This window comes from Salvia splendens, unplaced genomic scaffold (assembly GCF_004379255.2).
Source record: "Salvia splendens isolate huo1 unplaced genomic scaffold, SspV2 ctg500, whole genome shotgun sequence".
NCBI lineage: Eukaryota > Viridiplantae > Streptophyta > Magnoliopsida > Lamiales > Lamiaceae > Salvia > Salvia splendens.
The window spans coordinates 867-21,092 of record NW_024599157.1 but is presented as its reverse complement, the minus strand read 5'-3'; the positions used below and the strand labels follow the sequence as shown (position 1 = coordinate 21,092).

Sequence of the window (20,226 nt, the reverse complement as noted above, 5' to 3'; positions counted from 1 at the left end):
TTTCGCCTAGCGCTAGGCGGTCAAAATGCGCTGGGCTATGCGCTCGGCGCCATTGCAGCGCCCGGATCGCCCAGCGCATAGCCCAACGGTTTCTTTTTCTTTTTCGAATCACTATATATACGCGATTTGCACTTCATTTTCATTCGCACCACTTGTATTAACGAGTACTCTCTCTATCTTAATTTCTGTACAAGATCAACACCGAGAAATGAGTAACGTGGGTGGTAGTAGTGGAGGTAGTGGGGGGGACGCTGAGGAGTACGAACGTCGAATGGCCGAAGTGTTTGAGGCATATACCAACCGCGGGATAGACCAATGGATGCAAAGAGCCTTGCAGCCGGCGGTACCTCGACCTCGGCCAGTTGTCCATCGCAGACAAGCGATTGATCGTGATCACGTAGCTGCACATCAGCGCCTATACGAAGACTACTTCGCAGAGGAGCCGCGGTTCAACGCCAACCTTTTCAGGCGACGTTTTAGGATGAGCAGAGCCCTGTTTATGCGTATTGTTAACGCCTTTGAGCAACGATATATGTATTTCCGCTTCAGGCACGATGCGTGTAACATCCCAAAATGACTCTAGACGAATTCATGGTTCAGGTTAAGAAATCGACGACTCAGGGCTTTCGACGAATAAATCGATATTGGAAATAATGATAGTCGATAAAATATAGTTGATAATTTTTATAAGGATAAAAGGTGATGAGAATTATTTATTAGAAATAATATATGAGTTATATTATAAATAAGATAAGGTTTGTGTTAAAATTGTCCATTTCGAATTATATGTGGTTGATTCGATAACAAAAAAAGAGCCAAATAAATTAAAATAATTAGTAACAAGGATTAAGGACTAAAGTAGCATTAAAAGTAAGTATTAGAAGTATAGTGAGGGCGAGAATGAGAAGAAAATCGGAGTTGAATCAGGAATCATAAATAGAATACGGTAGAAGGGCAAAATCGTCTTTTCACATGAAATAAAATAAAATGTCTTGTTTAAATCATAGGGCACGAAATTTCCAGCATTTTGGACATGTTTGACTTCAAAATATGCCTTAAAGTTAATAGAAAATTCTAGAGAAAATAAAATAACTATGCATGATTTGAAGAATGCCACTTGTACACCAAAAATACCATGAAATTAATTAATAATTTGGGACACTTTTATAAACCAAAAATAACACTATTCATCCTGATTTTCATCCCAAAAGTCGTGTCCTCCATAGCCAAGGAGTTCCAAGCTTTCATCTTCAAATTTTAGCTCCGTTTCTCAACGTATTGAATACCCGATCGCGCAATCGGTGTTAAATCAAGCTACACCCAAATGTTAGCAAATGAAAGGAAAAAGGATCGGCGAAAGAAGAAATGTCGAATGGAAAGGTTTGGAAATAACGCCATCCAGGTAGCATGCTCAACACTTAAATGGCCTAATTCTCTTACGTGTTTTTCTGTGATTATTACGTGACTTATTGTCTAAATAATTTATGATTAATTACTTGATAAAATATTCATGAAGTAAAATATAAGAATATGATGGATTGTTGATTGATTTGATAATGAAATATGTGCAAAAAGTATACGTTGTGGAGATGGAAATAAATGTGATTAAATGTGATGATGTCTGATCTATCTATCTGTGATGAGGTCTGATTTGTCTGTCTGTGTTGATATATTATTATCTTAGTAGATTATAAGTAATTATGTGATAAAGGACTTGTGAAGTAAAACATGAGAATATGATGAATTATTGAATGATTTGGTAATGAGATGTGAAAAGGGAAGAATATGGTTGTGACTGTAGAAAATGTGGAAATGAGCATTAAGAAGGATATGATAAATGATATATGATGATGAGATGTATACAAATATGATTAAATGTGATGATGCTTGATCTATCTATCTATCTATCTATCTATCTATCTATCTATCTATCTATCTATCTATCTATCTATCTATCTGTGATGAGGTATGATCTGTCTGTGTTGTTGGGAATCTGGGATGATTTTGAGAATGTCGGAATTTAATCTATAAATTCGATATGATATGGTGTGAAAATAAGTTGTTGATGTGTTATATTAGAAATAATTGAGAATATGTATTGAGATGAAAATGAGTAAATTTGATGGTGTTTACGCCCCGTGCTTGAGTGTATTCTGTGGGTACAATTGGCATGCCATAGGACAGCAGCGCTGCATCATCTGTGATCTCTCGTCTTCTGGATAACCGAAGCTAGGATCGTCTATTATCTGATCTGTCTGATCTGCACCCTATGGGTGGTCTGTTCCTGAGATTATCTGTCTGCATCCGAAATGGATGGTCTGATTATCTGTCTGCACCCTAATTAGGTGGTCTGTGCGGAGTCCTCTCGAGGACAAAATCCGCGTCTGTATCTGATTCTGATCTGGTCCGTGTACCCTAGTCTGTCACTAAGCACATTAAGGGGCCATGTGTGAAATTATGTGATAATGTCGATCAAAATATTCGTAATGATATATGTGACAATATGTGTATGACAACATATGAGTTATAATATGAGATTGTGTGAAACATCTGTTATAATTTGATATGATAATATCTTATACGTGAAAATGGATTCTGTTACATGGTTCTGTTGAGTTTTATTATAAATATTGAAAATCTGAGACTTGCAGATGTAGTTTATGACATGTGAAGTTTTGTATTATTATACCCCTCTGATGACATAGTTTGGAAATTTGAAGTCGTGGACGAAGATTTGACTACTGGTACGGGTATGTTGATACGTGTGATGACGTCTGTGATATGTCTATGTTAATGTGTGGATATCATTTGGAATATTAGATGCTTCATATAAATGCTGATGACTGTTGATAAATTATGGGTTTGCTATTGCCTATTGTTGGGTTTTGGGCATGTGTTGGTTATAGAGGAGATGCTGCCCAATTTATGTTAGAAATTAATAAGACAATAATAATATGATATATGCGGTAATGATTGGTAAATATAATAATAAGAATTTAAGTTGTATGATTATTGATTGTTAGAGAATTGTGGCTGAAGTGTTGAGTGTGCTACAGGTTAATTGGATCGTGGATTCCTTTGGATATTTCTTTCGTTTCTTCTCCAGCACTGCATCCTCGGTGGGTCACTGATCATTGCTTGCGGCGTTTGTGTCCATTTATGTTAGATGTGGCATGTATAGTATTTGAATATTTGTAATAGCTTCCGCTGTGTTTGTAAATAGTGTTGGAACTTTTGCTGACAGGTTAATGAATTAAGTTTGGTTTTTAATTGACCATAATTTATGGCACCGTAATTGTGACATTTCCTATTCGACCGTTCGCCGATCGGGTAGGGGGTGTTACAATGCGGCTGGCAAACCCGGCCACACACCTATTCAAAAGTGCACTGCGGCAATCCGGCAGTTGGCCTACGGAGGCGCGACAGACATGTGGGACGAGTAACTCCACATCGGTGAGACGACTTCCCTGGAATGTATGAAGTATTTCTGTGAGGGCGTGATTGAAATATTTAGTGATCAGTACCTTTGAAGCCCTACCCCCCAAGACTGTCAGGATCTGATGCAGATGCACGGGGAGAAGCATGGGTTCCCGGGAATGTTAGGCAGCATAGATTGTATGCATTGGGAGTGGAAGAACTGTCCCACTTCCTGGAAGGGGTTCTACACGACCGGCTATAAGGGAAAGAATCCCACGATGATCCTCGAGGCTGTAGCTGATTACCGGCTATGGATTTGGCATGCGTATTTTGGGATAGCCGGGTCGAACAATGACCTCAACGTCCTCAACTCGTCGCCCCTTTTCAACGAGCAGTGCCAGGGCGTCGGGCCGGCCATCAGTTTTGTCGCCAACGGCAACCGGCATGATATGGGCTATTATTTGGCCGATGGGATATACCCTATGTGGCCCGTGTTTGTGAAGACGATCCGATGCGCATTAGATGAGAGGAAGGCCTACTTTGCGGCACGGCAGGAGTCGGCGCGCAAGGATGTGGAGCGCGCATTTGGTGTGCTCCAGTCTCGATGGGCGGCGGTTAGGGGTCCAACGCATTTGTGGCATGTCGACTGCATTGCTGATATAATGTACGCTTGTATTATCATGCACAATATGATTGTCGAAGATGAAGGTGTACAACTGACGGATTGGGCCAACGACGATAATGAAGCCGGTCCAAGCCACGGCGTGGCCGTCCCCAACGCACGGAGTGGGGTACCTCACGATGAAGCCGGCCTCCTCCAAGCACATGCCGACATGCGCCAAACGGAAGCTCATATTCGACTCCAAAAGGATTTAATTGAAGAGTTATGGGCGCGGAGGACTACTCGGAGTTAGTTTTTTTATTTATGTAATTTTTTAAAATGTAATTTTTTGAAAATTTAAATAAAATTGTTGCATTTTCCCGTATCTGTGGCGTAAATTTAATTCCGTATTTTGTGTGATTGTTCATTATTTGTTTTATATAATTTTGAGTGATGTGGCTGGGCTATGGCTGGGCTATTTGCTTGTTTTGATGATGTGGCAGGAGGATTTTTAGTGCTGATGATGTGGCAGGAGGAGTTTGTGGCTAGGCTATGGCTGGGCGAAAACCATTGTGGATGCTCTTAGGCCATCCGCTACGATGTCTCTATACCGTCCCTTAACTACTATTTGACCACTATTTGAGGGCCCCACTGTCCTTTTTTCCTCCATCCCTTAACTAAGGGACGGAACCTGCAACGCACCGTCCCTTAACCGTCCCTTATTCCGTCCCTTAATTACTATTCATTCAATTTCATTTTTTATTTTTTTTCCAACCCAATTCAATTTAAACAAACACAATTCATTAAAATTAAAACAACATTACAACTTAAACTTTAAAAAAAAAGAAAAAAAGACATAACTAAAATTCTAAAAAAATAAAAATGACATAATTTAATCTTCTCCGCCAAAGTTTTTCCAAATGTTCTCAATTAGATCCTCTTGGAGTTGGGTGTGGGCGCTAGAGTCGCGTGTCCTTGCCCGAATAGCCAACCGTTCTTGTATAGACGGATGCGCTCCACTTCGCGTCGGACTACTTGCAGTTGAGCTTCCGGGGGATTCAGGGTCGAACCAATTTCCCGCATCGAGTCCTTCGTCTCGGACAATCATGTTGTGCAAGATTATGCACGTATACATGATGTCGACCATGCTCTCCATGAACCACGAACGAGCCGGGGCTTTGATGATGTTGAAGCGCGCTTGGAGAACACCGAACGCCCTCTCCATATCCTTGCGCGCAGCCTCCTGCTTCTGCGCAAAAAGAGCCTGCTTTGGGTTCGCAGGCCTGCTGCACGTCTTCACGAAGGTCGGCCACTTCGGGTAGATGCCGTCGGTGAGATAGTACCCCATTTTATACAGCCGGTTGTTGGCGACGAAGTTGATGGCCGGCGCTTTACCATCCAAAACTTCGGTAAAGAGGTCAGACTGGTGGAGCACGTTTACGTCGTTGTTCAAGCCAGGGACCCCGAAGTACGCGTGCCAGATCCAAAGCCGGTAGTCGGCAATGGCCTCGAGTACAACGGTTGGGTGGGTGCCTTTGTGGCCGCTCGTGTAGGACCCCCTCCAAGCCACCAGGCAATTCTTCCATTGCTAGTGCATGCAATCGACACTGCCAAGCATCCCGGGGAATCCGTGCACTTGTTCGTGCAGGTTGAGGAGGAACTGACAATCGTCCGTGCTTGGCCTCCGGAGAAATTCGTCACTGAAGGCTGCCCGGACGCCTCTGCAGAAGTTAATCAAGCACATGCGCCCAGTGGTGTCTCCGATGTGGAGTACATTTCTGCAGCGTCGTGTGGCTGGGACGGCCGACTGCGTCGAACCCTTCTCGGAAGAACTCTTCCCGGGCCGCCAAAGTATTCGCTATGTGGAGAAATATCGGTTTACTCATGCGGAAACGGCGACGGAAGTAGGTATCTCCCCAAATCGGGTTATCGCAGAAGTAGTCGCGTACTAACCGTGCGGCGGCTTCCTCCCGGTTCCGACTGATGTACTTCCGGGAGCGCCGTGGGGGTGGCGCGGCTTCCTCCGCCTCTCGTCGTCGATCTTCTTCAAGTGATTGTTCCATTAATTGACGCATTCGCTCAAAAGGATCCATTTGTTTGAGTTGATTTAAGATGGAAATTGGAGTGATAGAGAGGATTTGAGAGGAATAGATGTGTGTTTGTGTTTGAAATGAGTATGAAATAGGATTATTTATAGAGTAAAAAAATATTTAAAAAAGGAAAATAACAAATTAACGGTAATATTACCGTTTGAAAATTATTTTTTTTATTAAAATTTGAATTTAAAAAAAAACGAATTATTGCGTCATCCGTGACGACGCCCACTCGCGGGCCAGCGAGTGGGCGTCACGCAAGCATCGGGCGCGCGACACGTCTCCCGGGCGCGTGGCGCGACGGCGCGTCCCGTGTCTCGCGTCTACGGGCTACGGGACGAGACGGGCGCTGGCTCGGGACGGGATGATCGTTGCAACGGGTCCCGCGCAGGACCAGTCCCTCTGGGACGAAACGCGAGCCCGGCGCGGGACGCGTAGTGAATGGTCTTACTCGTGTGAGTTATTTGGTCGGTCTCCTACTACACTAATTGTTGGAACGAGATTAGTCGTGTAGCTGTCTGATGAAAGGATGCCTTGGTAAACCTAAAATAATTACTCTAACATTCTGTAATTTCTTATTTCTAAAATCTTATGAAAATAGATTTTACTATTCCTTCTCCATTCTAAACACACACAACGATACTCATTCATTTCTCAAACATGTTTAAAATATAGTAGATTAATTGATTTCTCGTCTCCATAAAATAATAAAATGAATGTAGCAGTTTTAATAGTATATTTTTTTATAAATAATAAAAGGTTAAAAGTACCAGTATAAATTTGAAAAATATGAATAGTACTATATGATACCACTAATTATGGAGTAGTTTACAACGTTCAACTATTACTAGAATTTATATTGTCGTGTTGGCCTAATCCGAATAGATCCGCATATCTGCTGGAATATAAATTTATTCCGTTTGAAGTCGTAAACAGAAATAAGTTTAATAGTAGTAGTATATAATTTATGATGCTTGGGGCCCACCAATTCAGCAAGCGTTGCAATCCATATCAACAATAAATTAATCCAGCCATAAAAAATTATTCGCCATTATTTATTTTCTTTTTCTTTCAATATATGATAACGAACGTCATTAACTTGCGACTTGACTCTGACTGTATTGGAGGTTCAGTTTGAAAAAATCGATACAAAACAATCTGCCATCATTTGGGAACAAATAACAATTTTAAATGCTTAATATAGGAGTAATAATAGCGAGCGATATCACGTTCTCATGGTAAATTTACTTTTCATACGTATACTTTAATTATTTTATTTCAGCAAGTTTATATTAACAGTGTTAAAAATAGATGATAATAAAATATCAGGATCAAGAAAGTACAATTCTATTTTATATTGAAAGACCAAACATGTCAAACTTGACATTGTATTATCTAGTAAAAAAAACACCTTAATTATCCTTTTAGGTGGTGTTCGGTTAGCAAGATAAAATAATACTAAGATACAATTTAGGATTGAGTTGTTAAATTATTTTAGTCATATGGGGTTAGCTATGACTAATTATCCCATGATTATTCATCTACGATTGAGTTGTAGGGTTGAATCTTAACTCGTCGGTCCGGCCATCAGTTTTGTCGCCAACTGGACCCAGCATGATATGGACTACTACCAGGCGGATGGGATATACCCTAGGTGGCCCGTCTTTGTGAAGACGATCAGATGCGCATCGGATGAGAGAAATGCCTACTTTGCGGAACGCCAGGAGTCGGCGCGCAAGGACGTGGAGCGCGCATTTGGTGTGCTCCAGTCTCGATGGGCGGCAATTAGGGGTCCAACGCATTTGTGGCATATCGACTGCATTGCTGATATAATGTACGTCTGTATTATCATGCACAACATGATTGTCGAAGATGAAGGTGTACGACTGACTAGTTGGGCCAACGACGATAATGAAGCCGGTCCAAGCCATGGCATAGCCGCCCCAACGTATAAAATGGGGTCCCGCACGATGAAGCCGGCCTCCTCCAAGCACATGCCGACATACGCCAAACGGATGCTCATATTAGACTCCAAAAGGATTTAATTGAAGAGTTGTGGGCCCGGAGGATTGCACGGCGTTAGTTTTTTTTTAATTATGTAATTTTTTAAATGTACTTTTTTAAAATTTAAATAAAATAATTGGATATTCCCGTATCTGTGTCGTAAATTTAATTCTGTATTTTGTGTGATTGTCAATTATTTGTTTTATATAATTAGGGGTGATGTGACTAGGCTATTGCTGGGCTATTTGCTTGTCCTGATGATATGAGAGGAGGATTTTTAGTGCTGATGATATGGCAGGAGGAGCTAGGCGAAAGCCACCCTTATCATATTTTTAAAGCAACGTGATAGTGAATTGGTTGAAGAATATTATACCATGAACCATGTGGCCCAGTATATTAATCAAACTTGTGAGTATAAACAGCACTGCCAAATAGGGGTATTATATTTTATATAGTAGTAATTGGTTAGAATTATATTCATTTTTGTTTCCCTGACTATTTACATATTTGATGGCACTTTATTATACTGCATATTATGAAACTCGTAGGATTGAAACTAGTGTACAACATGGTGGGATTAACAATAATTCAAAAAATCAAATTAAGAAACGAAGTGAAGTCCAATAAATTTCTCCTATACTGTATAAATACGGAGTGTACAAAACAAATTAATAATTTCCCACTTTAGAAAAATTAAGGAAGGAGTAGAAAATAGAGGTGCCGACTTTCTTAGAAAAGTTCAGAGATTAATAGAAAAGGCACGTGGTAATAAGTGGCGTTGAAGCCAGCTCAATACTGGCCTATCATCTTCCTCCATCAACAACAAAAGGCGCTGAAAATTGAAATCGATTCCAGAGAACCTTGAGAGAGAGAGAGAGGTAGAGCTATGGCTGAAGGTGGAATGTCTTCTTCACCTTATTCAATTATCAGCGAAGGAGCTGGAGTTGCAGGTCACTCTCTCATTTGAATCCACCCAAATTCTGTGTTTTTCTTCTTTGTGACTTTTTTATTACTCCATTTATTTATGAGTTGCTCCTATTCGATTTCGACGGTTGCCATTTTGGTTCACTTTCCAATTTCTTCGCGCTTTCTCGCAAAAAGGGGCAGACTTCTCTTTTCTTAATTCCCTCTTTCTACAAAAGGGGCGTCGCTTTAATCTTGCATTCTTATTTTAGTAGTTTTCATATTCTCGATGAATCTCAATTAAAGAGACAAAAAATCTTCTTGGAAAATTCAATTTTGACTCCCATACGTTATCTGATGAAGGTGAGTATTGTTCAAACTGCTAAAATAACCGAAGTTGATCTGTCTTTGCAGGAAACATATGTGCTTTCGTGTTATTCGTATCGCCTATGTTAGTGCTAAAATAAGGTTTAATTGATGTGTGATGAATTGATTACACTTATATTGCAGTCCGACATTCAAGAGGATCATCAGAAACAAATCAACAGAGCAATTCTCAGGGCTGCCTTACATCTACGCCCTCTTGAACTGCTTGATATGCCTTTGGTATGGCACACCGGTTGTCTCTCCCGGCTTGATCTTGATCGCCACTGTCAACACAATCGGAGCCCTTTTCCAGCTCGTTTACATCCTCATATTCATAGCCTATGCAGACCACAGGAGAAGGGTATAATTCTATTCATCTTTGCCTCTGTCAAGCTATACTTGTTCAAACAGTTTAAGTGAAAAAGTGGTGTGTGTTTTAATTTGCAGCTGAAGGTGGTGGGATTGTTGTTGGGAGTTTTTGCTGTGTTTGCTGTCATTGTCTCTATTAGCCTCTGTGTTTTCGAGCCACCAAACCGGCAGCTCTTTGTTGGTTACTTATCAGTGTTCTCTCTCATATCCATGTTTGCTTCTCCACTATTCATCATTGTGAGTACTAATCACCTCATTTTATCTGTCACTTGCTACATTCTTGATTAGCTTGCGTTTGATATCATTACGATTACACAGAATCTGGTGATCAGAACAAAAAGTGTGGAATACATGCCATACTATCTGTCTCTTGCTACATTCTTGATGAGTATTGCTTTCTTCGCGTATGGAATGCTCAAGCACGACGCCTTTGTCTCTGTAAGCCTCTTCAAGTTTCTTCATCCTATTACTAGATGCATCTCTAACCTTTTACCACCTGCAAAAAATCAGATTCCTAATGGGATTGGAGCAGTTCTTGGGATTCTTCAGCTGGTGCTATACTTCCATTACAGCAGAACTAATGCACAATTGTCGAGGGCGCCTTTGCTCGAGCCATACACGGTCTGATCTGCTGCTCTTTGTGAGAGCCGAGAAACTGGCCTTAAATCTTGATGTCATTCTTGTTAAATTCCGTCGATTCTTTATCCCCTTTTGTGTAAATTGGTGTGATGTGAGGGAGGTTTATTGTGTGTGATTGAAAAAAAGGAAATGTAAATTAGCAGATGCTGTTGTTGTTCATTGATCAATCATGGGGGGCTGTATATCTCTCCCCAACAACAAACTGTGTATTTTTCAATGATATGTAGTGCGAAATTCTTAAAAACGAACTGTATAGTTTTCAATCCATATTTTCTCAATTGATATTAATTAGGTAGTCAAGGTTGGGGTCGAAGTATTTAAAAGGAGATAATAGGAAAGGTTTGTTTCCAATCCCTAAGTGTGAATTACTACACATTTTATGAGAAATAGAGAAAGGTTTGTTATCTTACAGATATTTTGATATATAATGATATTAATTTTCGTAGACTGCGGTATTTATTGTCATGATCAACTATTTTTCATACGACAGGCACATTATATATCGTCTTGATCACCTGTTATGTCATGCGACGGGCACCATCGTGCCACTCGAAGAATTTTATTCTCCATAAATCATATTAAGATCCATAATCTTATAAATCATAATCTATTAAAGTCATACTCTCTCCATCCTTCATTTTTAATCTACTTTTGCTATATTTGTCCGTCCCCCATTTATTGTACACTTTCACCTTTTACTATGAATGTTAAGTAGATTCACATTCCACTAACTCATTTCACTCACATTTTATTATAAAACATATATATAAAAGTGTCACCTAATTCCATTAATTTTTTCAACTCATTTTTCTTTATATTTCTTAAAACATTTGCCCAATACAAAGTGGACTAAAAATGGTGGACGGAGGGAGTTATTCAAGAAATTAAAGTCTTAATGTGTATTTTTTAGAGCTTTTAAGTCAATTGATATTTGACACTCAAGTTTAAAATTACAACTCTAAAATAACAACTTAATTGCAAGAATATAGGTGTAGTTTTAATTGTTAGGGTGTCCAACCACATGGAGGAAGTTGTATTTAATTCGAAAGCAAATAAATATTGCGGATTTTGGATTGGAAAATTAAATTTAAACAGAAATTGGTAAAGAAATAAAACTAGAAAACAAGAAAATGGCAAGAGATTGAGAACACTGCTCCTAATATGCTCCAGATTTGAATCAACATAATGAAACAATTAAACTATAGATTAAGATCAATCTAAAGAAAGTTAGAATAATCTTGTTCGTTATACTCACATTGAACATGTTCATAGATACTTGAATTTAACCTTGCTGAATACTAAGATCAAATTCATACTCATCGGATTATCACTCCTAAAGACGCATAATAAGCTCTAATCTAACTTCTAATTTCCAACGTACATGAATTCATCTACAAAATTAATTATATATTCCTAAAGACATATAGCAAAAATCCAATAATTATTGCACCAACATGTAAATCAACTAATCCAAGATTCGTATATTGAATATGATACAAAACTTGAATTCTTTACCTACGTTTTCTCCCTAATAACCAAGTTAAAGAGAATTTGGCTAGAAGATAAAATTGAATAATAAAACTGACCGGGGTTATGATTCAAAGTAAAATCATTGTAAATAAATATCATAAATTAACACTAAACCATAGAATCTATAATTAATTCACATCGTTTATAAATTAGAAGCAATGCACGAGCATTAGTTACACATCCACAAATAACAAATAAAGTTGATGCTTGAAAGCCAAAATTGTTTTCTTGAATGATTCCTCATCAAATGGAGTAGATCAACGCTGTTGTAAAGTGCTTGATTACCTGCATCATGGTACTTCAATGTGAATCAACTGATAGAAAGCATCAAAATGTCTATAATAAGAGAATGATATTACATTCACGTGATTTGCGCTAAACAGAACTTTATCTAGGAAATTCAGGACCCCATTTTGGAGGAGAGGGAATGGGCAGGAAAATGTTGAATAGACAAGGGATTGCTGATGGAAATTCTTACATTACGAGGGATATTTTTCAAAATTACTAATATATTACTAATACTAAGGCTTTTGCTGTAAAATGAAATTTAGCTTTTATTCTCCGTCTCCAAGCGGCCCAGTAACATATTGCGAATGTGATCCATCTTATAAAAATAGTCTCTTATTGTTATTTTTATTCATCATATAAAATTAGTACTTAAAGTAAAGAGAAACTATTTTCTCTTCCCTTTAATTAGTATTATTTTCAAAATATCGGCCAAAAAGAAATTAATCACATATAATTAGACATGGGTGTATAACTCTGTCTATTTAAATTAATTTTTTTTATCATTATTATTAAATTAGAGGTGATTTTATGAGGATTTAACGAAATCCCAATTGCATATGTTCAAACGAATAAATTTGCACAAAAAATGTAATTTGTATATATCTGTAATGACTATAGTATAATGTTTTTTGATTGCATTGATATGATACCCTAATTCAATGCCCAAAAAATGTACTCCCCCGTCCACTAATAATCGTTCCATTTAGCTATTTTTTATGTTCACCAATAAATAATTAATTTACTTTTTACTACTTTTAGTAATTGATTTCACATTCAACTAACTTTATCCTACTCTCAATATATTATACTCCGTAAATCTAATTTAAAATTAGAATTCACCTTCCACTATTTTTTCGTTATTTTTTTTATATTACATTCTTTATCCCCGTTTGTGTATATTGGTGGGATGTGAGGGAGGTTTATTGTGTGTGATTGAAAAAAAGGAAATACAAATTAGCAGATGTTGTTGTTCATCAATCAATCATGGGGACTGTATCCCTCTCCCCAACAAAAACTGTGTATATTTCAGTGATATATAGTGCGAAATTCTTAAAAACGATCTTTATGGTTTTCAATCCATATTTTCTACAGGTAGGAGATAATAGGAAAGGTTTGTTTACAACCCTAAGTGTAAATACTACACATCTTATAATATAGAAAATGGATATCTTGAATGAGACAAACTAAAAAGGAAGGTGAAAATGGACGGAGATAGTACTTAAGTTGTTTTACTGATCATGAGAAGAATTAGAGAAAGGATTGTTACCTTACCGAATAATTTTAATACTAGTATGATAATGATATCAATTTTCATATACCACGATATATATCATGATGATCAACTCTTATGTCATACGACGGGCAGAGGCGGACCCTTCAACTATATTATGTATAAGCATACAGCGGAGTGTAATTTCAGTCGGTAGCTTAGTTGCTTAGAGCTGCTGTCTTTAATTCACAAGTGCATAGGACCCATTCCCTCTAGCGGCGCCTTTCGCGAGTTGTGCTTTTTCTTATATTAATTCATTTGTCTATTAATCAATTTATATTTATGATACCCAATTTTCCATACTTAATTCATTAGCTACTAATCAATTTAGTTACATATTTATGATTTTCTCACACTACTAATTTTTATTTATTTTTCAATTTATGTGTATTTTGTTATTGTAGATATAAAGTAATGTAGTCACTTTAATTTATATTGTTAATTCTCAAATTAATTTTCTCTCAGTAGTCATCTCTATCTCGTAGATCCATAATGATCTTGTCGGACTGTTTATGACGTTGTTGACACTAAAAATATTTAACAAATTGTTAATACTCTCTCCCATATGTGAAAAATATTATAATTGGTGGACAACGCGAGTTTAAATTCGTAATGGGTAAAATACGAGAGAAAGATAATATATATATATATAATATATATATTATATATAGGGTTGCGTTAAAGATAGAACCATTCTTAAGTGTAGAACCTAGAACTCTACATATTTTATTCATTGGATGAGGAAAAAATGACGGTCAAGATTAAAAATCATACATATTAGACTATGTTTTCACGACATTCCGGACTCAACATGTGAAAAAACTCACATGTTGATGGAAGAATGAATGAAACGAAGAAGAGTCCATGCATGCTTTATTTTTTCACTTCTCTGCATTCACCCATTAATAATAGTTTTGTTGTAATGGGAAGTTGCTGTGCAAATCAACACCGTTGGATTAAAGATCTAACGACCTCCGTTTGGCATTTGTTCTACGTTTAAGAATGGTTCTACGTTTAAGAATGGTTCTATCTTGATCACAATCCTATATATATATATATATAATTAGACTTATTTTTAGTATGTGACTAACTTTGGTGGACGGAAGAAAATGGAAAAATTATTTTTTTTATGGACGAAAGAACTACTATTAATTTGTGACCCCCCAATATTAAAATCCTGCGTCCGCCACTGACGACGGGCACCATCGTGCCACTCGAAGATTCTTATCTCCATAAATCATACTCTATCAAGAAGGAAGTAGTTATTTAATTCGAAAGCAAGTACATTTGGGGGGTGTTGGATTGAAACTAAATTAAAACATAAATAGAACAAAAGAAAAAAACAAGAAATTGAGAACATTTATGCTCCAGATGCGAATTAACTTAATGAACCATTAAACTATGGATTACAGATCAATTCAATGAAAATTCGAATAATCTCGTTCGTTCTACTCACATTGAACATGTTCACAAATACATGAATTTAACATGTCAATTTGCGGTTGGGCGTAACTCCACTCGGGTTGAGTGGATTCTAGACATAACTCCACTCGATCGAGTGGAACTTTCTAATTTGGAGATTTGATAGTCACTACGTCCGAGCAGTGGCGGAGCCACATTGGAACAAGGGGGTACCACTGTACCCCCAAAATTTACCGTTATAATTAATTTAGATATACTCATTAGCAATTCTCACACTTGGTCCAGCGGTAATGGTATCTTCTTCCACAGGAGAGGCCCGAGTTTGATACCAAGCGACGCCACCCCTTGTTTATTTTTGTTTATTTGTTTATTCCAATCTTCTATTTTATTCTTTTTAAATATTTTAATATGGATTCCATTATTAAGATCTTTTTGTGCTTTTAAATATGTATTCCAAAATAAAAATCCATCCAATGCGCACATCTTTATTTGCAGTTTATTATATATTAGAATTTTTATTTTTTTCAATGCATTTGAAATCTACACAATTCACTATATATTTATTTTTTCTATTTTTCAAATCTTTTAAAGTAGTTTTATCTCTATCATTTTAGCTTTTTAAAAAATATTCTAATGTATTTTCATTCAATATCGTTTCGGCATGACATATAATTAGTTTTTATTTTTCCAATTCTCTTCTAGTGCACATCTTTAAGATGTTTTTAATAAAAATAAATAAAATCATAAATTTTGATTGAAAAAACAAAATAAAGAAATGAAAAGAATAGGTTAAATTTTGACGCTTGAAGTGCGATAATTAATTATCGTACCCCCAAATAAAAAATTCTGGATCGCCACTGCGTCCGAGTGACTTTTGGACACATTTCCACTCGGTCGAGTGGAACGTTCTGATCTTTCCAAAGTTCGTATTTGACTCCCAACTTTGTTCCAACTTCATTTTATGCCTCTTCGATGCTCTATAATGGAAATAGTTTTAAATTGATTTCAACACATAAGGTATCTAAATATTTAAAAGTAAATAATCTAAAAAACTATATATATGGAAAAAGTACTTGGGCGTTGTAGTTTCAACCCACTTATCCCATTTGGAAATTTCGAAAATAAGATAAAAATCAACTTTCACACTCACAAAAAGGGAAACTAATATAAAATTGCTCTCATAATAGATACAGGCGAGGATATTCCATAGCATTTAGTGATACTACTATTACTTGCTGTGCAAGTATAACTATTTACCCCTAAATTTTAAGAGTATTATTTTAATTTATTTAACCCTCCAAACCGAACTCCCACACGTTTACTTACAATTTACGCAGCCGCCTCGCCTCAATGCCGCCGCCGCCGCAGTGAATCATCCTTCGACTTCGAAGCCTCTTTCCGGTCTACCAACGAACTTCATCAGCATGTAAGTCTGAACGAGAAACCTAAACTTTTGTTTATGGCTGTTAAAATCTCCAATTAGGTTTTTTTACCGAGGCTTAATTCTTAAGAGTTTGACTTGCGTGTGCCCTAAATTCAAAATATGTTCGATGAAGAGATGCTTCAGGCGGACTATAGATTACCATATTGTGCTTGTACGAATAGCGTGGCGTTTAATTAGAATTGAAAATCGATATCACCCAATTTTTCTCCACGCTCCTTGAATTTTTGTATCGTGTGATTGTTGACGGTTCGATTTCTTGCCCGGCCTTATGTTTATTTATGTATATATGTTCTGGATATCTTGAATTTATAATTGCTTTTCTTTTTCGACCGACCCTATGTTTTTTTTGGGTTTCTCGAGTTCACAATTTTGCTCTATCGTATTTTCTTTTGCCGACCTTGGATGCTTAAGAATTTATGAATCATGATGATTGTTTATGCATACATTATGAAACCTGAACTTATATTTTCTCTTGTGTGAGACATGATGATAGTGTTTGAATCCTATATTTCTGTTGTTTTCTCGCCCCAGTGTAACTGAAGCATACAATTGTTATGCATATAATTGGTTGAATCAAGCTCAAACAATGTCCTGCTACCCGATGCAATTCCCTCACACGGTTGCTGAGAATAAGACAGGTCTGAGTTCATTGAAGTTCAAAGTAACTACCAAAGGTATATGGAATGTAGTAGAAGATAAGTTACGTGAAGGCACTGATGGGCCTCATATGCGTCCTGCGGAAAATGTTATGGTGAAGCCATCTACGCCAGTGAAGTCGGGCAAGCGGAGGCCAGAAAGGTCTCTTGATGGTCAAAGGTCAAAAAAGCAAAAGATGGACATCCTAAAAGTAAAATGTGAAGGCACTAACAGGCAAAGAACCCGAGTTTCTGTTGGTGTAGGTAAGCCTCCTGAGGCTAATGTTCCATCGAAGCCATCAATGCTAGTAAACTTCGGCAAGCAGAGGCCAGCAATATCTTCTGATGATCAAAGGTGGAAAAAGCAGAAGATGGACAGCAATTTAAAACTTGAGTGCACTAAGATTTTGAAAGCATTGATGAGTCATAGTTTGGCACGGGCATTTAATGAGCCAGTCAATCCAGTGAAGCTGAAGATTCCTGATTACTTCGAGATAATAAAGAACCCAATGGACTTGGGAACAATCAAACGTAAACTGGAGAAAAATATGTACTCTGGTGCCAAGGAATTTGCTGCTGACGTGCTCCTGACTTTTGAAAATGCAATATCATATAATCCTCCTTCACACCAAGTTCATTGCTGGGCAGAGATATTGGATGGTTATTTCAGGATGAGGTGGAAATCAGTAGATGCAAGACTGAAGCATACCAATAAAAGTTATGAAAACACCAGGAAAGTTTTAGAAAACAATCACCAAATTTTGAAGCCAGTTGGTCAGATGAAAGCTCCTGTGCCTGAAAAACTTGGCAACTCAAGGCGGATATCACTAGAGGAAAAACAGAAGTGCAGATCAGGTCTTGTGCAAGTAAGTATGCTTTCCTTTACTGAACACATTTTTATCGCTCCTTTGTGCCTTCCACTTTCATCAATTTGACAGTAACTGAGATCTTTGTTAATTTGAACAGGCCAAGCCTGGAAAAACAGCACTAATTGGATGTTCATCATTGAGCAGAACTGCTGACAAAGGTGCAGCAGAATCATGTTTCTGCTTTATGGTTAACTTTAGCATCTAATTAACCATGTGTATAATTGCACAGTGCATTGTAGTGAACGAGCTTCGGCATCTGCCAACCTTGGCCAATTAATTGACTCCAAGCCTGTATGTCAAGAACCAAATGTTGATGCTCGCTTAAGTTCCTTTGGGAATGATTTTGTGTTTAATTAGTGCCTGATTGGGGCTTTTATTTTAATACCAGGATTGTGATGTCAAATGTACTTCAACATCTCTTGCAAACAGCTCTGTTCTAGGTTCAGATGGTGAGCTCATTTATTGCTATTCTTCTTCATGTTCCCCTTCCAAAGCTTTTAATCATTGAGATCTAATGTGCTTCCAATGACTCTAGGTTGTCGGGTTGTTCCCAATGAAGAAAAAAGTCCTTGTTCAACATCTGCCACTACTACTGAATCTGGTGAAGGTAAGCTTTACTGTATGTTCGGCTTTGCAAATTTATTGATATCTCAATTCTGATGAACTAGTGAGGAAAAAGTGAACATAACTGAAAAATATCAGAGAAATATTGGATAATTCTATGTTTGTTACTATGTTCCAGAGCAGTAACATGGATTTTGTATTATGTCTTGAGTATTTGATGAAAAGTCTCTATAATAGTATCGGGGCCCTTCTTCTTTCTTATAAGAATGACTCTTTAATGAGGCTTTTCTCATTATATACAAGTTTATTACATGTGGACATTTTGTTACATATCATTATCTCATACTCTTTTATTCCCAATTTCTAACAGATAAGCTCAACCTATTCCTATAGGATGTGATCATTGTCTTGTATAAATAGATGATTCTTAACCATGTGAACTTCGTTTTATTACTTGCATATTTGAACATTATTACGAATAGTTGTGTGCTTCCCATTATTGGTTGGAATATGAAGTATTTTGCTCTTATATAGGCTGGATTGCTGATGTCCAAATGTCGCCAAAGAAGGCTTTGCGGATTGCAATGCTGAAAAGCCGCTTTGCAGATACTATTTTCAAAGCTACACATCCGACACCTGTGGATCATGTACATGATACATTCTGTTCTGTACTCTGTAGTATAGTCTTGTTATTGATTGGTTTGCTAGGAAGTAGTAATTATTTATGATTGGTTATGCTGAATATTGCGTCTTTACTTGTCTAGGATGAGAACTCTGATCTTTCACGAATGCAACAAGAAAAACTGCGCCTGGAGATAGAACAGCTGAAAGGTGATTTCAAGATCCGTATATCCAATTATTGATCTGAATGCACGTCACTGTTATATGCTTTTTTACTTAAGTAGATTGTGCTTTGATTTGCTATATTAATTGCTATTCACCTACTCCGTCTCATTTTCTCCATTTTTTTCTTTTTTTCAGATGTATCTTTGTTACGCTTCACCATTTATCTGACCTAGTTCTATTGGTCACACAGAGAAAACCAGGGTTGAAGCAGAAATCAAAGCTGCTGAAGCTGCCTTTCGAAGGAAGGAGTTAGATGACTTAAGGATGTGTCGTGAGAGAGAAAGAAAAGCTGCAAGGATGGCATTAGAGAAGGTACACAATTCGTTCATTGAATAATAACAATCTGCCAAGCAATTGATCTGTCTTTCTTTTCCATGTTAACTGATGTCGAAAGCTGTCAATTGTTATTGCAGATCCAAAAAACTGTTGAGATCTATAGCCCTCCAAGTCTGTTGAAAGATATGGATATCCTGTTTGGTCGGTATCCAAATTTAAAGTATTTGCAGCGAATTGGCTTGTACTTGAAGGAGGAGTACGCGGAGGAAGATGATGAAGATGAAGATGTCAATATCCAAAATTCAGAGTCTTTGAAGGGAAGCGGCTTGTACTTGAAGGAGAAGTACTTGGAAAAAGCTGATGCAGAAGAGGGAGAAATTTTGTAGTTGTAGAAATGAAAACAAACCAAGAAATTGTCTAGTGTATATACATTGATGATTTTAATCTATAAAAAAAGTCGTTCAAGCATCGATTCTACGATCGTAAATAATTCCAATTGAATGCTTAATCATTTTTACCTAGTTTTATTAGTAGTAGTTTATAAAGGATGACCTTTTGAATAGGAATTGTATTAATGTGCAACTATACTGTTAATATTGGATTAAACTAATACTTTATATCTACAACGAAAAATTAAAGACATTGATCATCTCAGGAGAGAGGTACTGAACATCTAAAGTCTAAACACCA

The 20,226-nt window shown here is 37.2% G+C and overlaps 2 protein-coding genes and 1 long non-coding RNA gene across 5 annotated transcripts; all 3 read left to right on the top strand.

Moving 5' to 3' along the window:
- Positions 1-1,412: 1,412 nt before the first annotated feature.
- Positions 1,413-3,270, top strand: LOC121790398. 2 transcript variants are annotated; one of them, XR_006048271.1, is made up of 3 exons: positions 1,417-2,750; positions 3,057-3,119; positions 3,245-3,270. It is a non-coding gene; the product is annotated as an uncharacterized LOC121790398 (long non-coding RNA). The 2 variants fall into 2 exon arrangements; XR_006048270.1 differs by having other exon boundaries at positions 1,413-2,750; positions 3,057-3,270.
- Positions 3,271-8,873: 5,603 nt separating this feature from the next.
- Positions 8,874-10,636, top strand: LOC121790399 (bidirectional sugar transporter SWEET2a-like). The gene is made up of 6 exons (XM_042188630.1): positions 8,874-9,065; positions 9,433-9,469; positions 9,529-9,745; positions 9,832-9,990; positions 10,072-10,191; positions 10,264-10,636. Exons 1-6 carry the CDS (start codon positions 9,002-9,004, stop codon positions 10,378-10,380), a joined length of 714 nt encoding a protein of 237 aa, XP_042044564.1. The 5' UTR covers positions 8,874-9,001; the 3' UTR covers positions 10,381-10,636.
- Positions 10,637-16,210: 5,574 nt separating this feature from the next.
- Positions 16,211-20,004, top strand: LOC121790402 (transcription factor GTE11-like). Of its 2 annotated transcripts, none has more exons than XR_006048272.1 (10): positions 16,211-16,328; positions 16,878-17,847; positions 17,948-18,008; positions 18,080-18,141; positions 18,239-18,299; positions 18,386-18,457; positions 18,949-19,061; positions 19,179-19,245; positions 19,396-19,572; positions 19,674-19,700. XR_006048272.1 is itself a non-coding variant. In XM_042188632.1 (10 exons), the coding sequence occupies exons 2-10, from the start codon at positions 16,933-16,935 to the stop codon at positions 19,920-19,922; spliced, it is 1,722 nt and encodes a 573-aa protein (XP_042044566.1). In that variant the 5' UTR covers positions 16,211-16,328; positions 16,878-16,932; the 3' UTR covers positions 19,923-20,004. The 2 variants fall into 2 exon arrangements, 1 of the variants encoding a protein (XP_042044566.1); XM_042188632.1 differs by having other exon boundaries at positions 19,451-19,572; positions 19,674-20,004.
- The last annotated feature ends 222 nt before the right edge of the window (positions 20,005-20,226 follow it).